Below are 19,900 nucleotides of genomic sequence, written 5' to 3' on the forward strand. Positions count from 1 at the left end.
CAGTGGCAGAAGTAGAAAAACACAATTCCCAAATGCTACTCACATTTGCGTGATATTTAATGTGCAGTGTTCCACTCAAATGACCTTCCTCACTTCCTCAAATCCTTACATATTTTTACTTTGTATTTTCAGCCAACGCACAGGTTTCATTCAGGTGTGTGAGAAACGACCTGCGCTGATCTTTTTTGCAGCAACTTGTCACAAGATCGCATAACAGAAGCTGACCGCCAAATTACTGTTATTGATTTTCACATCTGCATTTTCCTGCATGCATTTATATTTATTGTGAAGTGATTATGGCATTCTGTTACTCATCAGCTGTGCACCCTTCCTCTCTGATCATATTAGTGCAGCGTATTATCATTTAATATCATCAACATGCAAACCGAGTTAGTGAATATCAGTTCAATGTTGACTGCAAACTTCCTAAGGAGATGTTTTTACTTGTGTCTTCATAAAAATAATGCATGAATCCAATAGCTTTGCATGAGGAAAAGACAGAGATCATGCTATAAGACTTCAGTTTGCATGAAAAAAATAAGGTTTAGGTCATTTTATTTATAAATACTTCTTTTTTTGGTAAACTGTGCCTTTAAATCTTAATTTTAAAATCACAATAATCACACTAACATCACCATATTGCACATGAATCCTGTTGCAAGAGTGAATATCCTCATTCCTGTCTGTTCTCATGATTTAAAATATCCTCATTCTGTGGTGACTAATAGAACATGAATTTCACACTTGACATCTTATCAACGTTAAGTCCTATCCTTGACCTTATCAAATCTTTTTTTTTGGTTCCGAGCTCTTTATACAGAAGAGAAGCCGCCTTCATTCTTCAGCATCTGTATAGCTCGTGAATAACTTAATTCTTTAAACATTACGTAAAAGAGACCCTTCTTGGTCTTTTCAGGACTGGAACACTATTCCGATTAAATTTAAATGAAAGCGTAAAACTAGTCTGTCTGGTTTTCTTGTAGCAGCTTGTACATTTCATAACATTTTGCAATGCGTTGGCTTGACTTATGACAGAATAAAAAAACGAAATGAAAGAAAAAACAACTTCTGCTTCAGACTTTCCCCCCCCGAAACAAGCCATGCAGAGGATAACTCACAACTGCACATTTCTGTCATCGGTTTTAGCTTCAATAAACCACATGACCAGACCTTAAACCCATGAGAAAGGAGGAAGTTTCATGTTGTGGTGAAACGTCCAGTTTAAAAAAAAAAAAAGGTAGTTCATTTTGTTGAAAACGTGACAGCAATCACACACATGGTAAAAACAGATTTGCTTTGAGACATTTGCACTGAGAGCTAATTACAACATGTCAAATTCATTATAAAGGCTTAGTGGGGTTTTTTTGTCAATAAAATGACTGTATCTGTCCTTCAGCCTTCAAAGCTGTCATCCTTTATTTCTTTAGAGTCTAAAGGCATCTGGAAAAACAGAACTCCAGATGAAGTGGTTTGGAAGTAGCACTTTATTCATTGCATTACGTTTGATTGCTAAATTATGAAAGCAGACCACAATCTAATGCTTACTCAACAAATTACTTTTATTATTCTCAGACTTATTCTTTGCTTTTTTTTTATGTACTGTGTACTGACACACTAAACTAACAAAATGTACTATTTAAGAGGGATCATGTTCAGATCATTATCTGATAAATAGAGTAAGTGGTTGATGAAAATTCCTGGATTAAAATATATTACAATTGAAAAGAGTTATTTAAGATGTAATATTTCATATTACTGCTATTATTTTTTTCATTAAATAAATTCAGGATAGGTGAGCATAAAACACATTGGAAAATTGTTTCAACCCCAAACTTCTGAACGTTATGAAAACAATTCACATAAATGTGAGCAAAACATAATCTTACTATTAGTTCTCACTTCTAATTCATTTGAAGAAATTCCTGTGGCCTTGAGTCGATGCCATATTCTCCCAAGAAGTCATTGCATATATTATTTGGGGAGAAAAAAAAAGCACCACCAGTTTTACCGGAGGGAAAAAAAGTCAGTTTTCTCACTCAGTACTGGAAACCAACAGAAATGAACGCATATTGTTAAAGGGATCCCATTATACTTTTTACAACTTCCCTTATTTCATAATGTTCTCTTCTGAGCATGATTTTTTTCTTGCAAACCACAATGTCCACTCTGAAGGAAGTTGTTCTTCTGTGTTATTAAGTTTCTAAACTCAAATGCCTTAACTGTATTCCTGCGTTTTCTTCCAGCAAAGTTACAATATCCGGATTTGCAATGTGAACTTCAGTGTGAACTTTTGACATAATCTTATGTGTTTTGGACAGCTGACTCGAGAGAGAATTTGATAGGTCACCCGAAAAATAACAACAACAGAGGATGTTTTGAAAAATATTGAAAACCAAGCAGTTGAGCCAAGACAGACCCATTTAATAAAAACTGAAGTACAGCAGCCATTCTAAAACTCCACCTACTTCTGTGGGTAGAAATCGATCAGCGGAAACAACTTGCTAGACTGGAGGATTGCAACCTTTTGAGGTCAGATAGTGTGATAAAGCTAGTGCAATAATGCAGCTGTGAAATGACAAATCACCACTTTGAGTGTCAAGGTTCAGGTGATTAGATTTGGCATTTAACCCCTGCAACTCCTACTACGTTATTGAACAGGCTGGAGAACTGAGGAGTCAGATTAGAAATGGCCAAAACAGGTTCAAAGAATGTTGCTCTTTGCGATTCAGTTGTACATGTTCAGCAAAATGCAGTCAATATCTGCTTTTTTTGCTACAGTAAAATGGCAAGATGGCAGATGTGTTATGTTTATGAGACACTTCACAAAATACACTATAAACTATTACAGTACATGACTTTAGACAGTAAAGTGTACATGGTCCTTAACGACAACAAAGCTGCCAGCTGTAAATATGTGTAAAATCTGACCAATACTCTATTACCAGGCATCACAAGTCGAACTTCTAGACAAAAAGCCTCAATCAGCAACGTGCCCTTCAAAACGTAACCACCTGCTTTATAATTTACAGTGCAAACCACAGAAAAACCATTACAGGCCCATTATTCTACATTACCAGGAAATTCAGCACATCCTTTACATTTTAAAAACATTCTTTTTGCTTGTTTTCCATTAGAAGACTGAAGAGACGGATGCCCCGCAGCCAATATACGTTTAAAAATGGTGTTGAGACATGAGTAAATAAAGAAAACGTATACATCCTAACCAACAGGCAGCTTGACCTTAGATAATAGCTTTGCATTGATTTTTAAAATCAAAATTAAATTTTGACCATGTGACTATCTGGGACTATCTGGAAGTCGTCGGTTAGTGTGGATTTCATCTAAGTTCTTAAAAATTTGCCCAAAGATGAATGGAACCATAAGAGCCTCTAGTCAAAATCAATAAAATGATGATTGGTCCCTAGTGCATTTCCTTAGTAACTGCACTGCCAGCTAACGTCTGAAGTCATTTCTTACCAAATGCTGCGAGACGATTTCACTAATGGCCATCATTATGAGAAGGCAACAAGTTCATTTTTTAATTTTTGACTAGAACTGGACAGCCAGAAAGAGACAAAGCCGAAGCGACTGCTTTCATGAACACACACATTACCATTGGGCAGTTTGGGGTCTTTTTTTTTTGTCATTCAGTAAAAATCAAATAATCTACACCCACATTGACAACATTACCAAGGCGGCTTATTAGGTTTTAGAAAATATAAAAACTCAACTTTTCATTAAAGCACCATTTTGCTTCATTGTTGAAATTATGTTCAATGTAGAAGTCAGAGGTCTCATGAGACGATGTAGCAGAAATACTGTAAACAGAGGTCTAGGACTGTATACTTAAGGAGTTTCCACGCAGGCTTATATACTATATAATGACCTTCACATGGGTGAGTGTATATATGAACATCTCAGCTCATGTGAAAACGCACATGCAGCCAACTGCACTGGGATCGCATTTCATTGCCAAAAAAACATCTGCAATACGGTTTAAACACTGGATACAGATCACGGCAGCACACAACAGACAGCGGGCTTGCTTATTAACTTTGGTTTGAATTAAAAAGTAGTTCTTCCCTCGTTAAATGTGACGCTAATTAACTTTAACAGTGCAATCAACCAAAGATGCAGCCTCTTTTAGGCTTGACGTTAGTCTTTCCATCATGAAAGCAGCATGATACGGTAAAAAAAAACTCTGCTCTGCTTCCATGACTGAAACAACAGACAATGTACAAATATCAGCCATATGTGAAGCTCTGTATTTGCATAAAAAACGTTACCAAACAGGCACTGTAGAAATCAGAATAATAAAGTATCTCAAAAACGTTTACATAAATGCTTTGGATAGATAAATAAATACATACTTGTAGATCCTTTTTCAGGTTTTAAATATCACATTCTGTGTATATAAAGTCACAGCACTAAAATGTAAACTAGCTTGATTTAATTCTGGAAAAGTCTGTTTGATTTGCGAAAAATAAGTTCTGATATACACACATTTCTACAAATAGCACTGAAACGACGTTAACGTCACAAGCAATGTGAAATCTAACAGATGTCAAGCAGTCATGTGAATTGCTTGCATAACCTTCTGTGCCATGAGAGGACTTGGGTTTATAGTTCAGAGTGCTGGCGAGGTGCTTGGGGGTTTGGTGATGGATGTGGGGTCTGTCTTTGGTTTGGGGTCGCATGCTTCCGCTCTCTGTGGTCTTCCCTGTCCCCAGTCTTCATTTTAGGAGCCCTCTGAGCTGCGTAAGTCGGCGCTTCTTGGTCCATTATTTCCAGAAAGTCAAAGAATGGCACAGGAGGGTCCCATTTCCCATCTGGGATCAAGCCTAAAAGGACACAGAGAGAAAAAACTGAATGTTGTTGTTCTTGACGTCTGTCAAACTCGTGGTTTCACAAAGGTTGATGCAGAACAGCTAGCGTAACCTGTTGAGTAAACACTAATTACTCTGTGTACGTATCACAACAATACAGCACCTTGGGTGGTAAATGATGCTTGATACCTGGAAATCTGAAGTATGGGAGCTTACTAATGGACGGTGACAAGTGTTTCCAGATGTGTTGGTGTGGAAACTATGCGCACTGATCTACTATAATTCATGTGAAAACACAAAAAATCTTGAAAACAGACAACATCGCTGCAGGCGATGACTTTAGCTTTGTTTAAAAAAAAATAATAATAATAATTAAATACACAATTTGTTTTTATCTTTAGGCTTTCTATTGGTTCTTTTATTTTTTAAATAAAAATAACAACATAAACAATTAGTCTTGACAAGAAATTTTGAGCACATTAGTATGATTTATGAAGGATCATGTGAAAATTTAGCTTTGCACTAAATGCATCTTAAAATAGTCAAATTTCTGCCATGTTTTATAATCATATATAAATAGTACCTTATTGCATTTATAAAACGGTTTCCACACAATAAAAAAGTGTTTTATATAAATATGTGTATTGAAAGAGAAATGCAGTCCTTCCGCTAAAAAAAAATTGTCCCTAGCAGCAACAAACGCAAGACAATGCTGCCAAGACAATGAGAGAGAATTGCTTATCATCCGCTGTATCATCATATATGATATTTTCTTTCACACAGACACATACTTATCTCTCAAAGTGTGAAAACGTCTTTTAGTTTCAAAACAGGCTGATTTGCGACATTAGCACGAGATTGCAAGCATCACTTCAGGGTAAACTGATGGGCATATACAATCATAGCTGAAAGAGATATAGCAATATTCCCTTATCACGTGCAGGCTGTCATATCTCTGAATGAGAAACGTTTAATAGACTGGGAAGATAACATAACACCAGCCGGCGTCACTCATACTTCATTGAAAAAATAGACATTTAATTTCGCCGTTATACATAATACATGGAACATGTTGTATTATTGATTGTTTATGTTGCTAATGGTGGTTGCTAAAGGGTGTTGCTGTTGGTTAAAGCCTAGTCGTGCTGTGTCGTGTATAAGACACAGCTGCTGACCAATCAGAATTCAGGAATCAGAATTCAGGATATATAATATATATATATATATATATATATATATATATATATATATATATATATATATATATATATACATACACACACACACACACACACACACACACACACACACACACACACACACACACACACACACACAGCCCTGTTGAACATTCCCAAACTTTTGAATGCTAGTGAAAATTCAATTCAGTCTTTGTTTCTTAAATAATGTTCAGTGCTGGGGAAATCAATACAACAGCACACTGACACACAGCAGAAGTGTTAGATGAAATATTGGCATCGCAGTCTCTACTTAAATAGCATGAATACACCACTGAAGAGGTGGAAAATAAGCGTAGATCTTCTCAGAATTTCCATTTATCCAAAAAAATAAAACCTGCAGACTTTTTCATGGATATAGATGGTATTTTTTCCAGCACACTGATAAAACCTGCACACCCGGTGCCTAGAAAAAGCGCTAATTGAAGAGTCCAGCAGCTCTAAGTTGTTTATGTTCCAAAGAACATTAACATTCAATTAAAACAGAAATCTTTTGCAACATTATAAATGTTTTGCTGTCACCTTTGATCAGTTTACTGGCGCTCGCCAAAAACAAGACACTCTAGAAAAAGGCATCACAAATGCTATCTACTGTAAAACACTGGAGATTGACAGACTATCACTAGCACACATCTTCTCATAAGTCCCCGATGTGGAGAGCCTAATGTCTGTGGTGTGGTGGGATTAATCAGCCCTGACGAAATGCATAGTAACCGACCAAAGAATGCTGGTTGCTCAAATTACAGGAAAAGCGGACATCTGGGTCCACGGTATTATTTTGGAAATGAGAATGACATCGGTTTTTAAAACACATTTTATTGGTGTTCGCTAAGAAGAGCATCATTATTAATATTGCTCAGACTTACAGTTAGATAGAGGTTTTTCCCATCCGTCAAATCATGCGGTTTGTTGAGAAGAGGTGTGATATTACAGTACTTTTCCATACAGCCTGGCATATGATTTAGCTGGAGGACTATAAAACAGGCAAAACTCTGAATTCAACTAGTAAACAAAAACCTCACAATCATCCAATTTTTGTTTACATGATATATGTGTATATTGTGTAGATTTATTATGCGTATTTAAACACACATACATTGGATGCATATATTTTTAAAAACTGTTAAAAAATATAAATATATACATGTTATTTATACGTTTTCAAAATATATTTTGTATGCATGTGTATTTGTATATGCACAAATATGTTCAGTACACACACGTATTATGAAAACTAAAATGTTTATTTTGGACGTGATTAATTGTTTGACGGCACTAATTTAAATAATAGTAGAAATATACACCACCATTTAAAAGGTTTCAAAGAATATGAATATACAATTTTTTTCCAGCACTGATAATACTTACAATATTTATTGAGCACAGCATATTTCTGATGAAATGTGATTATGAAGACTAGAGTAATGCTATAAATTGTTAAGATCTATTAAAATACTCAATAATATAAAATATTTAATAATATTGCTATTTTTACTGCATCTTTTCAATATTTTCAATATGATAATGCTTTATTTTCAAGACCAATTCTTCTTATTAATTAGCATGCATATTATATCATATTGGTTGTTAGTATAAGTCACATATCAATGCCACATTGACTGTTTATATGCACTAAATTAGATGTTTATTAAGGCAAATGTTGCAGTTAATAGTTCTTTAATGGTAAGAACTGGATCTTAATATGAAACCGGTCGGGGTAAATAAAGTAGCATAGTAAATAACGAATACAAAATGTTATATTTATAATGACAGGAAATTCTGAACGTGTACAGGATATAAAAAAAATCACTCATCATTGCTCCCATGAGCACAACGGGGAAAAGCTGCATCTAAACTTTAATGTGTTGACAACACAGACAGTCATCGTCACTCATTATGCAAAGTTTCCATGTGAAATGCAATATGAAAAGTATAATCTTTCTTGTGTTGAGAGACTGACTCCTTTCTATCTGTTTACCCAGAAAAGAGAAGGACAAACCCATGAACGTGTAACGGGAATGATTACACATAAAGGACCAAAAACAGCCCAAAACACCAACATTACAGTCATATACGAGACAATACGCAAACAGTCTAATAAAAGGAAACAACTATTGTGTTTTCCCTGCACCAAGAGTCATAAAACAGGAACATATAGTATGACTCTTTTAACAGCAATACAAAGGACATTTCATTTTAATTACCCTAATGCTTCGTGGATAAAATTCAGATGGTGTGTAGACAATTGTGTTTGCTCTGGCATATGAAATTAAATAAATATATTGCCATGGATAAAGTGCTTCATCCATCCTCATAAAAACACATTTTAAACCGACAGACGGATGAAGCCATCTTTTTCGGAAGTGAAAAAGCTGCCAAACAAAAAAAAAAAGTCGCCCGGCCCCAGGAGTCTAGCAGGAGGTTTCAGGGAAATAACTTGTAACAATCAGATACAATTAAGGGATACGGTTTCCTCTCAGCTTCATAGGAAGCAGATGGAAGATGCAGAGAAATGGGTATGAAACCAGTTCGGGTTTTGACACTGACAAAAGCGAGACCCGCTCGGAGACCATCAGCGGAATGGAGCGGCGGGTCTATGGGGACATGCATTTTGGAAAGGCATCAACAGAGCTGAGTGCTGGATCTGAGTGATTGGGCTTGTTTTTTTTGTTTTTTTTTTACCACAAGCAACAATAGTGATTGTATTAGGGGAAAAGTGTTGATGAGCTTCTGAATGGATAGGGTGTGATCTCAAACACTGGTGCGAGTACTTTGTGCCAGCTTTTACAGGGCAGGGGTGTGCGATGATTGATTCCTGGAACTGTAGGCACGTAACAAATGTTGCCAACCAATACAGGGATACATGTTTGATGTCTTCAAATGTCAAACTACTGTGAAAGCTAGCTAAAGAGGAGGTACGGTTTCAACACATTCCTACTTGACACTTATTCTCGCTAATGCCAAAAAGGCACGACCAGGTGAAACCAACATATTTCCAACTAATTCTCAACCAACATGTTTCCGAGAAATTCAAGTGAAATACTGACAAAATCAGATGACGATATAAAAATATAGATCCATTAACTATTATAAAATTAAAATTAAGCTACAAAATAAAAATGTTTAAATTAAAAAAATATTATTCAAGTAAAAATATAAATGATTTTATCTAGTGCTGTCAAACGATTATGATAATACAAACTATATTTATACTTCTATAATTTATATGATAAATATGTAATACATAAAACATATTTTCTTAAATATATGCATACATACATGTTTATATACATAATAAATTTTTTTTGAAGGTGATTAATCATGATTAAGTGTTTGACAGCACTTATTTTAACAAAACAAAAAATTAAATGCTATATTTTAAAATTAATATGATTAATTTTAATATTTACAAAATGCTATATTTTAATTGCAATATTCTAAAAATGAAATAATACAAAAAAAATAAACGCCAAAAGATCTTATATTCTTGTCATTTTAATAAGGCTCCAAGTCTTTTATTTTCCTGATTCATAAATAAATACCAAACAAACCTGATTTATTTGGTAAACGTGTTTTATGAGACAGCCCCCTGGTTAGGGCTGAAATCTGAACCGAATTGTTGTTGTTTTTTTAATCAAAATCCTCTAATTAAAAGCTAGACTCACCTGCTGGTTGTTCCTGTCCATTTTCCACATCGTGAATCCACTGAAGGATGTTCTTAGCCATGAGGGGGCGCTCTGGGGGGAAAAGGAACACCTCTCCTCCAGTTTTTAACCGTGACATCACCAAAACAGGAAGTGGAGGTACAAAGCCAAGATGCTTTTCCAGGATAGACCTCCCGACAGGTGTCCGACCTCTAAAACAATGAAACACCATAGACGAAGTTAACAAAGGGTTTGCGTAAAAAGTCAATGTATTTGATTAATGTGTCTAACAGATCATGTTCCTCACAGATGGATCCAACATGGCAGGAAGGAATCTAGCTCTCCAGAGCTCAGCGGCCGCTTTATCTCAGCTAAAGCCTTCATACTCTCTGTACTGTCCTCCTTTCCAATAAAAAGCAGCAGCAAAGGTTTCCCAAGATCCAAATACCAGGGAAGATTCTCCACGGTCAGTTCAGGCTTTAATGCAAAACACAACATATTTTCATCTTAGCAAGTTTTTTTGCAAAAGAAGATAGCATTTTTAGATGGAGCGTAATTTCGGCAACAAGTGTGAAGGGATGAACTATTTCACCGTCCTCGTTTTGACATGCTGTTTTTGTAAATTTAAATGTACTGCTATATCAGCTTTACGAGCTCTTACATGGCAGATTCAAAATTCAACAATATAATAAAATAAACAATTAAAATAAATTCTAATATTTTTTATAAAAATAAGTCTATATGAAAGTCTTTTATATCACATTTCATATACATATGTTAAGCTTATGTTTGTATTATTATTTATTAATATAATTTATTAGTATTTATTTTGAATAAGCTTCTATTATTACATTTTCAGTTTTCTTTTGAATTGTAGTTTGTTTTAATAATTTTTAATTATTAAAACAATTATTTATGTAGCTTTTATTGATTTTTATTTCAGTTTTAGACATTCAACTGAACATTTATTTCAGTGTTTTCCAACTTTCATAACTTTTTTTTTTTTATAGTTAAGGAAAACAAGTGTAATAGTTTATTTTGGTGTACAACAACAACAACAACAACAACAACACTTAACTACATCAACGTGGTGAGCCGGTCAATTCATGTTACTTACATTCCACTAAAACACATGTGATTCCAATATAAAGTACCACTGAGCAAAAGTGAGTGACACTTGTGGCAAAAATCGCCCCTATTTTCTCAAAACAACTTACAAAACGATCCAGCTCCACTTGTTGCATAAGTGAGACATGGTCCGTTGGTGAGGATGACGGGAGAGTATAGACCTCATAAGGAACTCCAGGGCCGCGGGACACCAGTAGAGCAGGCAGGTTTACTGACAGACCCTCCACCCTGATCAAATACAAAGCAGTCAGCCAGAACGCTTTCTTACATCACACTGAACTCCACACGTGTATCGTCTTGTTATGACACTTATCATTTATTTGAATCCAAGGTATAATCAAAAAAGTTGATGACTGTGAGATACCATTGCTCTGCCTCTTTGTGGGCGAACAGCCCAATAACTGTCTCTCCTCTGAGGAGTCTTGCAGCTTCTTCAAATGAAGCAACACCTAAGACATAAAGAGCGCATGATGGACAGGTTCCTGGGCATATGTAACAAGTTATGCAATACATACTGCACCCATAAAATACATTTTGATTGCTGTAATATAAAAAAATGTAATTATAAGAGCGGTGTCATGTAGTATATTTTTATTTTATTGGTTCCCTGCAGTCCAGTTACGATGTCTAAGTCACAGTAACAGTGGTAACATAGTGTGGGATGACATAAAGGTGAGCATATGACAGAATTTTCATTTTTGGGTGAACAACCTTTTAATATTTTTGTGTAAACCCTCACTGTTTTTTAATGATGAAATTTCTCAGAAGGATGCATGTGCTACACAAAACCAAGATAAGCACCATTTACCCTCAACTTTCGTTTTGTGGAAAACAGCAGCAGACATTTCTGCAAAACTGTTCTTGTGAATTCACAGAAAACATTTTTTTAGTGCCACAAGAGAATCAAAGGCTATTTTATAGCCAGATTAAAGTCATTTTAAATAATTTTCTTATATCATTACAATAAAAATTATACTAGAGTTTAATGGTTTGGTCAGATTTTTGTTCTTTCTTAGAAGTCTCCTATTCTCACCAAGACTGCATTTATTAACAGTAGAAAAAGGGGAAAACAAAATACAGTAAAAAAAATTTTTAAATGTAATTTATTCCTTTGATGCAAAGCTGAATTTTTTGCATTCAGTGTCATATCATCCTTCAGAAATCAAACTAATTTTGATTTAATTAAATTTTGTAATCATAATTTTTTGGTAGAATAGGCATTTTAACAATTCAATAAAAACTATTTTAATGCGAAATTCTTTACTGTCATTATCAACATGGATCCTTGATAAATAAAAGAATCCGAATTTTCACTGGTAGAAATTTTTTTATTCCACATTTTTCCAGGTAAACTGTAAAAATTTTGCTTTCTAAAAAATATAAAAAGGGTCTCACAGAAGAAATAAAACTATATAGGGTTTTAACATGATAGTCAATGATGAGTGAACCGCTCCTTTAAGGTTTATACATGTATATATATATCCTCTATCTATCATATAGCAGTGATTCCTGGGAAAGTTGGCTTACCCATGTCATGTGTTGAACTGAAAAGGCCCAGCATTCTGACAGGGGTCAGAAACATATGTTTTCTGTAGAAAGCTCCCTCCAAGAACGACATCACCTCAGCAGAGGAGGAGAGATGGTAAGGACTGGAGACCAGACTCCTGCAACAACAAAAGTAACTCATTAATAAACATTAGGCGTGAAATGTTCAACTGAGATATCTTGATTAAAGACTATTGGCTTTCTGTGTGGGAATCTATGCAGTGCGTTTACGATCACTGCACTGTCGCCTTGGGACCATCTATTAATTGATTTTTGATGGTGCTCTACAGATAAAACACTACATTTGCCTTTATCAGCTCACAGCCATATAAGAACATACAAAAGAAGGTCAAGCTTCGACTGTGCTCTTCAATCACCAGGCCTCCAATTTAAAAAAGACGGAGAATAAATCACGCTCTGATGATCTGACCTTGTGTGTGAAAGAGGACATAATACTCACAGCAGTATGAACCTGTGTAGGCTCTTGGTTCCCAGCATGCCCCTATAGAGCCGAGCAGCAGCCATGGGCCGGTAGATCAGAACGGTGGGGAAGGAAGTGATGTTCTGATCGCTGCAAACGTCAGTCCATTCTCCACAATTCACTGCCGCCAACTTTACCCCATTCATACCTGAACATGACGAAGAAAGGGATTTTATCATGTCTTTCACACTCTGACTGACATCTGTGCACATTTTTGACATTACATGTGGTGCCAGATGATAAAAATTGGCACAAAAATGAATTTTTTATTTTAATTACGCAGTCCCCTTTGGTTGAATATCCAATGACATTAATGTAAAATGATTTGGAAAAAACTGTACAATATAAAATGATCTATATTTATATAGTTGAAAAATATTTCCCTGCAAAACAATTAAGTCAGTCATTCGTTTATTTAATTTCATTAAATAAAATTATTTAAAAGAAATATGAAGAAATAAGAGATATAGGAAGTAACGTCATATATCAACTAAACATCTCAGACGCGTCTGTTAAAAATCATTGCAAAAATGGCTCCGAAAAAAGAGCAAACAATTTGTTTGCAGATTTCACTCGTTTTTCTGTTTTATTAAATAATGCAATGTCTTAAGTGTCCAAATACCTTTTAAGGCCAGCGTAAAAGCAAAACTATTTATTATGTAATGATTTTCTTTAATCCTATGCCGAAGATGGATTCCATCAAACGAATCAATAAAGGGAAAAAGCACAACGTTACTCGATTTACAGAATTTCTACATTCTCTGGCAATTTTGTTCATCACAGGAAACGCTTTTACCTTCAAGTGCATCTGCCACCTCTACGTACGACTGAATGAAAGCCATACAGACAGCATCCCCTAGAGGACAAAAGAGGATATGTCAGGGCAGATCTGTCTTGTGCATCAAACACGGTTATAAAAAAAAAAGCAAAACTCACATTTAAAATAGAACAGCACCACTGTAATATCATTCTGCGTGACTGTTGTTGGAAAAGTGTCTGAGGTGAGTTCAATAACGGACTCCAATTCCAGCAGAAGATCACGGTCTCTGTACACAGACTCAGACACCTCGTCATCGAGGATATCTGGATAAATTCAACACGATCTTAAAAACCACTTCAAAACTATTGGAACCATTATACCGGCTGGCAATGACTGCGTAGGTGTCCTCCTACCAAGATCTGACCAGTGTTCCTCATCTTCCTCTTCGTCTTCTAACCCGCGTTCATGCAAGAGCTCTTCTTTGAAAAGTTTCACGACCCCTTCGGCGCTTTTCAGGGTAAAATATTTCACATCCTGTTGAGAAAAGCTTTTGTGAAAAACGGATTTGTCAAATAATCTCAAATGCATTCAACGGTATAACTGACCTCCCGCGGGAGCCTGTAAGCAGCGTTGTATTTCGACGTGGTTTTCACGTTCGGACTGTCCCTGAAAAACGAATAGATAAAACTAATTAAGATCAAGAAGGAGATATGTTAACTGAAAATAAGATCTGTGGAAGACAGTCTGGAGATGTGTGTTGGGTGTTGTGAGAAAAATGAAAACGGACCTAATTTATTTTCTTGAAAAATGTCCAATGTGCTTTGCCCCAAAACATTACTTTTTACAATAATGTAAAAACTTTCTATACTTCTAAAATATTTACTGAAATATTACTAATAGTATCAAATTGTTCTCCTACAAATTAGATGACTAATACTTTTTTTTATTAATATTGGACAATGTTTTTTATACACTGAAACATTGGTAATAAAAAATTGTAAACCAATTTGTCAAGGATGCATTAAACTGACAATAGTAATAGAATAGAGTAAATAGAATATTTATATGGCTACAAAACATTTCTAATAAATTTGTTTTATCTCTATATGCAAAAACTAAATATTAAGCAGCATAATAAAATGTTATTGAATATAACATTACCAAGCTTAATAAAATATTAAGCCATGTTTTCCGCATTGATACGAAAGGAATAAATTATGTTTAAAGGGCATTCAAATAGAAAAACTATTGTTTTAAATCTTAGTATCTCGCAATATTTCTTTTTTTATTGTATTTTAAAAAAATAAATCTTACCAGAACGTTTTGCATACCTTAGGTAAAGTATATCAGTTGTATCGTTTATTAAAGGTTTTATGTAATGTATTTTAGTATAACATATATTAAATAATATAGGCTACATATAAATGTACATATACATATAACGGGATGTATATACATATACATCCAGTTACATAAATATACAAAATGCAGTGTTGTTTATATTGTCGTCATCATCAGCACCTGTGAATGAGCACTACCCCGACCTCCCCGCGGAGCTGCAGGGCGAGAGTTTGAGCGCTTTCCAGGTCCAAGTTGTGGGTTTGGGGCTGAGAGAACAGATACAGCACTGGCACACCGAGGTGCATGTGAACTACATCTACCTCTGACGGGTCCAGCTCTGCCTCTGTCTGCAAACATGTCCACAACCAGTCCAAAATCAAACATAACAGATATGGGACTGAAGAAAGAATCGGAATTCGAGCTCCTTTTTATTACACCCAGTATTAATGACAAGAAGCCGAAGACGCTTTCTCACCACTAGAGGTGCTTCCATCAGCTGCAGAAAAGTGTGGATGTTAATGGTGTCGAGTGGTTTCCTCATGGGAGAGCTGGGACACGGATCAGAGCGCCTGGACACAGCTTTACAGTGCAGAAACCACAGCCGCGCTTGTGAGGAAGAGGGATCGACAACGCTGTGAACAGAAGATTCATTTGAGAGGGACTAAAGTAGCAGAAGAATTTCAAAAATTGAAAAAAGATCTATTAATGAAATTTATGTTCAATATATTTTGGTAGCTGGCAGGATAACCATAGCTGAACAAATCAAACTTGAAAAAAATGAAGAAAAAAAAATGGTTTTAATAAACTGTACTAACCCTGTAATTGACCACAATATATGCAGCAAGGCAACATTTTTCATCTTAATAAAATGAAATAAAATTTCAATTTAATAAAATTAAAAATAAAACCAAAGATGTTTAAAAAAAAAAAAAAGTATATTATGGTAGCTGACAATGTCGTCATAGTTAAATTAAAACATATTTTACATTTGTAAACACATTTTTTGTTATCTGAAATCAAATAAACAATAGCTGAATTAACATAAGTTTTGTTGCATTTTATTTAATTTTTTTCTGTTGTGTTTTTTTTTTTTAAGTAGCAAAGAATGTGGTTACAAATGTAAAATGTGATTGTAAAATTGTAGAAATGTAACCTTGTGTGGTTCTTGATAACTATAATAACCCTGGCGCAGACTACAAAATTTTCAACCAATCTAACTGATAAAATTTCTAAAAACTACACAGACCCATTTAAAAAGAAAAAGAAAAAGACCAATCATACTACAAATTATTGATCAAAACCAGAATTTAAGTGAAATCATAAAATAGTACATGACACAAAAATAACACTGGTTATAGGACCAAACACAAACAACTCTAAAAACACCTTGTGGTCTTTTTTCCCCCATAATTATATTTGTCGATGGCAACGATAAAATGAATGCAGTGCTTTTCTGTTTAATTTATGCTTACCCCATATGTTTCAGGACCAAAGTGCCAGTCGTCTGGACAAACTGGTATTTGGTTCCATACACAAACGCTGCCTCCATCAAAGCTCGGTGCTCTATCCCGACAAAAAACAAGAGATACAAAATATTGTTTCATTCCAACCAACACCGTGAACTATTGATAATTTTCACGTGATGTCACACCCTTATAAGAACGCCCAATTGCTTGGTAAAATGAAGCTTTGCATTAATATTTTTGTAGTGTATTTAAATGCAGACATTAAAAGTTGAAATTGCCGAAACTTTACATTCCTTCGTTTTATCGTTTTGAGAGATGAAAAACCGACACGCTTTTACTGCAGTTCTATGGATGTTTTTGCCCTCCAGGACTTCGAACAGGTCACTGTGAACAGAGAATACAGAGATCGTACCTGGAAGGCCAAGCACTGGTATGTGACCGACCACAATGTCACTGTTTTGTTTGGCTGTGCTCTCCACGTGCTGCAGCTCAGCAGGTGTGTGCACATAACGGACCTCATTGAAGAGGACAGAGCTGAATGGAGGAAAGGAGGGACGCATTCAAAGATCAAGGCTGTCACCGTAGTTCCATTAGACAAAATATTCACAAAGATAAATATCGGTCCTGCGGAAGACGTTTACAAAAAAAATTAACTCACAAAAGGACATGGGAAACAATTGCATTGACGTCAAATACAGTGTCGACTTCAAAACTCCTCAGAACCTCAGAGCCTCTGGAATGATAAAAGATAAAAGCCTTTAGGTTAGTGTCGTGCAAAACTTGTGTGATTCTATGAAGTAATAAGAACCATTTTTATATTTTTTTGTAAAGAAAGAATTTATTGTAAGACAAAACAAACAAACACTAAAATCAGAATTTAAAGTTAATTTAATCAGTTAATTTTAAAATAAGTGTCTTATGGCTACGCTTTATTTTTAAAATACAGTAAAAACAGTACATTTATGAAATATTTGTACAATTTGTAACTAGGGGTCAAACAATTATTGGCCTGGTCAACTATTTGTACCGATATTGCACATTTTTATGGTTATAAATAGCAGTCATTTTCAAAAAGTCCTTAGCAATGCATATCACTTTTTTAAAAATTAAGTCTTGATATATATCTACAAAATAAATTCTTCTTTTTACACCAGACATATATATTGGTTCAAAGTATCAGTTATCGGTCTACTTGATCTGTAATAAACGGCACTGCCCATGAAAACACATATTGGTTGACCACCATTTAAACAATAAACCGCTATTTAATTATATTTTGCAAAAACAGCAATAACATTTTAAAAATATTATTTATTCCTGTGAACCCAAAGGACGATTTGCAAAGCAGCAATTACTCTAGTTTTTAGTGTCAAATCATTCTAATATGCTGATTTGGTGCTCATGAAACATTTTTTTATATATTATTATTAAATATTGCAAACAGTTGTAATGCTTTATATATATATATATATATATATATATATATATATATATATATATATATATATATATATATATATATATATATATATATTACTGGTAAATATGTTAGGTTAAAATTATAATATTAAAAAAATATATGATTTCCACAAAAAAGGGAAAAAATATTATATATTAAATACATTTTTTTTTTTTTTTTTGGAAATCATATATTTTTTATCAGTAAGGATTTGAGAGTGTAGTGCATAAATGTAAACCTGAACAAGAATGCTTTGGTCATTAGCTTTTCTCCTGTGCAGTAGTTTGGTATAGCATCTGTAGAACAGTTCACCTGTAAAACAGTTATTCAAGTTGATATTACTGCAATACAGTCAACCATCATGTACTACCTAACTACATGCCAAAAAGCTTTGTGCTCTATTCTGATGCAGCTTTCTGGTGATATCTAAAATATATATTTTGCTCACCTTAACAACAGATATTCCATAGTCCTGTAGTGCATCAGCTGACATCTCAAGCTGCTCCAAGAACAGTTTTAAGGTTGGATCGACTGCAAGTAAAACCGCAGCTGATGTAATAGCCCATGAACTTTAAAAATTACCTTTAAAAGTTTTTGACACCTCAAATGCATTGATTCAGCAAATGAGCTGATGTGCTGATCTGACTAATGACTCTTGCTTAGCTTTGCACATTATCAAAACGGTTCTGCAATCATCTGCAACACATTTATCAAAGTCTCACCATGATTTCCAAAGTATATAAAAGACGTCTTTCCTGTATTCATTCTCTCCGTGAAGCTCTGACTGGAATCTTCTATCAGTTTGGAGGAGCATTGCTCTGATGTTAGGCTAAATAAAAACGCAACCAAATAGACGATGCACATGGCGCTTACTTTACGGATCGTTAAATTACATCCATTTACATTAGTTCATAGCAAAGATGAGCCCCGTAAAAACTTCTACACAAAAAAAAAATATAACGTTATCCATATTCAATCAAAACAACTCTGGGCTGTGCTACTAAATGCATCAGGCATACCCTAACAAATTACGTGTTTAAGGGCAACCTATAAAAAATTCTGTATATACATATATTTAGTCATTTTGACTATACAGTATCCGATAAGTTAATGATTACCGGTCAGTGTTACAAATGCAAGTAGGCTACTGAAAATCTACATCCTCAAACACTAAAACAACATGCGCACACGTTGTCCAATTAAATTTGTGGGAAGGGTTTAACGGTGAGCCGAACACCAATCATAAAGTTAAAAATACAACGTATACAGGGAGAAAACCAATGAGAATAAAGTAGGCGGAGGACTCATGGCTCAGCGGCGAACGACTTCTGAAAAGCCTTTCATTTTGGCTCCAATGCAAAGGCCTGTTTATATTCACCCCTACTTCAACTGAGAGCCAATATGGCGTCTATCGCGCACTGGTTTCCAGTTTCGTTCTATTGGCCGGAACGTGATCGCTCCCTACAGTTGATAATCGCTTCTTTTTTTTAAAGAGTTGTTTTTCTTTGCTCGGAGGAGCTGTATTGCAGAGATTTGTGGATTGTTTTTCTATACTTATTTGTTTTTCATTCCTTTCTTAGAAAACATGCATTCCGTGCATACGCCAGATTTGTACACCCAAACACAAATGATACCATTATTTTGCGCAGTGTTATGTTAGCTATTAATTCATGTTAGCTACAAATTTAACCACTGCAAGGTTATAAAACATCATGCGCAAACGTCCAAGCATTATTTAAAAACAACAACGCCGATATTCTGAAAATTAAAAACGTAGAGATCCAGAGGCAGGGCATCCAAAAGCCAAATGATTGGTTTCTCAAAAAAAGTAGGCGGTAGTGTAAATTCGTTTTCTGCGAACGTACGTGAAACGCCTCTCATTTTGGCTCGAAAGCAACAGAATTTTTCCATTCAGCACTATTCACCCGAGAGCCAACATGGCGACAGAACCGCGTCAGATTCTAGCCTTTTCCTATTGGTCAGTAGGCGGGGCGAGAGCAGTAACGCTAGCC

The 19,900-nt window shown here is 34.9% G+C and overlaps 1 protein-coding gene across 1 annotated transcript; it reads right to left on the reverse strand.

Moving 5' to 3' along the window:
* Nucleotides 1-4,244: 4,244 nt before the first annotated feature.
* Nucleotides 4,245-19,048, reverse strand: txndc16 (thioredoxin domain containing 16). Its single transcript, XM_043262511.1, has 19 exons — nucleotides 18,611-19,048; nucleotides 18,337-18,419; nucleotides 18,127-18,200; nucleotides 17,088-17,162; nucleotides 16,842-16,963; nucleotides 16,436-16,526; nucleotides 15,439-15,595; nucleotides 15,144-15,310; nucleotides 14,228-14,288; nucleotides 14,036-14,156; nucleotides 13,799-13,945; nucleotides 13,659-13,718; nucleotides 12,842-13,010; nucleotides 12,364-12,500; nucleotides 11,201-11,285; nucleotides 10,926-11,064; nucleotides 10,016-10,185; nucleotides 9,730-9,920; nucleotides 4,245-4,841 (listed from the first exon to the last, which is right to left on the reverse strand). The coding sequence occupies exons 1-19, from the start codon at nucleotides 18,750-18,752 to the stop codon at nucleotides 4,621-4,623; spliced, it is 2,412 nt and encodes an 803-aa protein (XP_043118446.1). The 5' UTR covers nucleotides 18,753-19,048; the 3' UTR covers nucleotides 4,245-4,620.
* Between the last annotated feature and the right edge of the window lie 852 nt (nucleotides 19,049-19,900).

This window comes from Puntigrus tetrazona, chromosome 17 (assembly GCF_018831695.1).
Source record: "Puntigrus tetrazona isolate hp1 chromosome 17, ASM1883169v1, whole genome shotgun sequence".
Lineage (NCBI taxonomy): Eukaryota > Metazoa > Chordata > Actinopteri > Cypriniformes > Cyprinidae > Puntigrus > Puntigrus tetrazona.

Excerpts from the sequence above, each read along its gene's own strand:
- txndc16 (XM_043262511.1), bottom strand. The coding sequence starts at position 18,752 with ATGTGCATCGTCTATTTGGTTGCGTTTTTATTTAGCCTAACATCAGAG. Across the intron at positions 13,011-13,658 it reads GGTGGCAGATGCACTTGAAG|GTATGAATGGGGTAAAGTTG; the intron begins GTAAAAGCGTTT and ends CGTCATGTTCAG. Across the intron at positions 12,501-12,841 it reads CTACACAGGTTCATACTGCT|GAGTCTGGTCTCCAGTCCTT; the intron begins GTGAGTATTATG and ends TTGTTGTTGCAG.